Source organism: Talpa occidentalis, unplaced genomic scaffold, assembly GCF_014898055.3.
Source record: "Talpa occidentalis isolate TD23 unplaced genomic scaffold, MPIMG_talOcc4v2.1 talOcc4.3, whole genome shotgun sequence".
NCBI lineage: Eukaryota > Metazoa > Chordata > Mammalia > Eulipotyphla > Talpidae > Talpa > Talpa occidentalis.
Genome location: NW_023603184.1, coordinates 2,907,641 through 2,908,573, shown reverse-complemented (window position 1 = coordinate 2,908,573; position 933 = coordinate 2,907,641). Strand labels below are relative to the sequence as shown.

Here is a 933-nt window from a genome sequence, read left to right as displayed (position 1 = left end):
TTAAAACCACGTTTTAGTTTTCAGTTTTACCAGGGCATCTTTCACGTCCTTGTTCCGTAGACTGTAAATCAGGGGGTTCAGCATGGGGATCACAAGGGTGTAAAACAATGAGGCCATTTTGTCCTGGTCCAGGGAGTAGGCAGAACTAGGCCTGAAGTACATGAAGAGCATGGTGCCCTGGAAGATGGCCACGGCCGTCAGGTGGGAGGTGCAGGTGGAGAAAGCTTTGAACCTGCCCTCAGCAGAGCGGATTTTCAAGACCGATAGAAAAATATAACAATAAGAGACAAGAACTCCTGAAATCGTACTCAGTTCAATGAAGCCAAAAACGGTGAATAACGCTAACTCATTGACCTCTATACTAGAGCAGGAGATGATGTAAAGCGGGGGCAAATCACAGAAGAAGTGGTTAACCTCATTTGACCCACAGAAACATAAGCGGAAGGTTAAGGTCGTGTGTGTCAGAGCGTCTCCCAAGGCCACGGTGTAAACCACAGCCAGGAGCCGGGAGCACACCCTGCTGGACATGTTGACTGTGTAGAGCAAGGGGTTGCTGATGGCCTGGTACCGATCAAAGGCCATGACTGCCAGCAGAATACACTCGGAATCTATAAAGATACAGAAAAAAAAGAATTGCAGACCACAGCCAACCAAGGAGATTGACTTGTTCTTGGCAAAGATGTCCATCAGCATCTTGGGTCCAACAGCTGTCGAATAGCCCAGGTCACAGAAAGCAAGGTGGCTGAGGAAAAAGTACATGGGCGTGTGCAGCTGAGAGTCCATTCTAATTAGAAAGATCATTCCCATATTTGCTAGAAGATTAATGAGATAAGTGATTAGAAATAAGGCAAATAGGATCACCTTGTTATCAGGATTATTAGTAATTCCCAAGAAATTGAAGTGTGTGACAGAGCAATTTCCTCTCTCCATTCT

General features: G+C 45.9%; 1 protein-coding gene across 1 annotated transcript; it reads right to left on the bottom strand.

Annotated features, from left to right (window-relative positions):
• LOC119254443 (olfactory receptor 5W2-like) lies at positions 1–933 on the bottom strand. The gene has a single exon (XM_037521542.1). It carries the CDS (start codon positions 928–930, stop codon positions 1–3), a length of 930 nt encoding a protein of 309 aa, XP_037377439.1. The 5' UTR covers positions 931–933.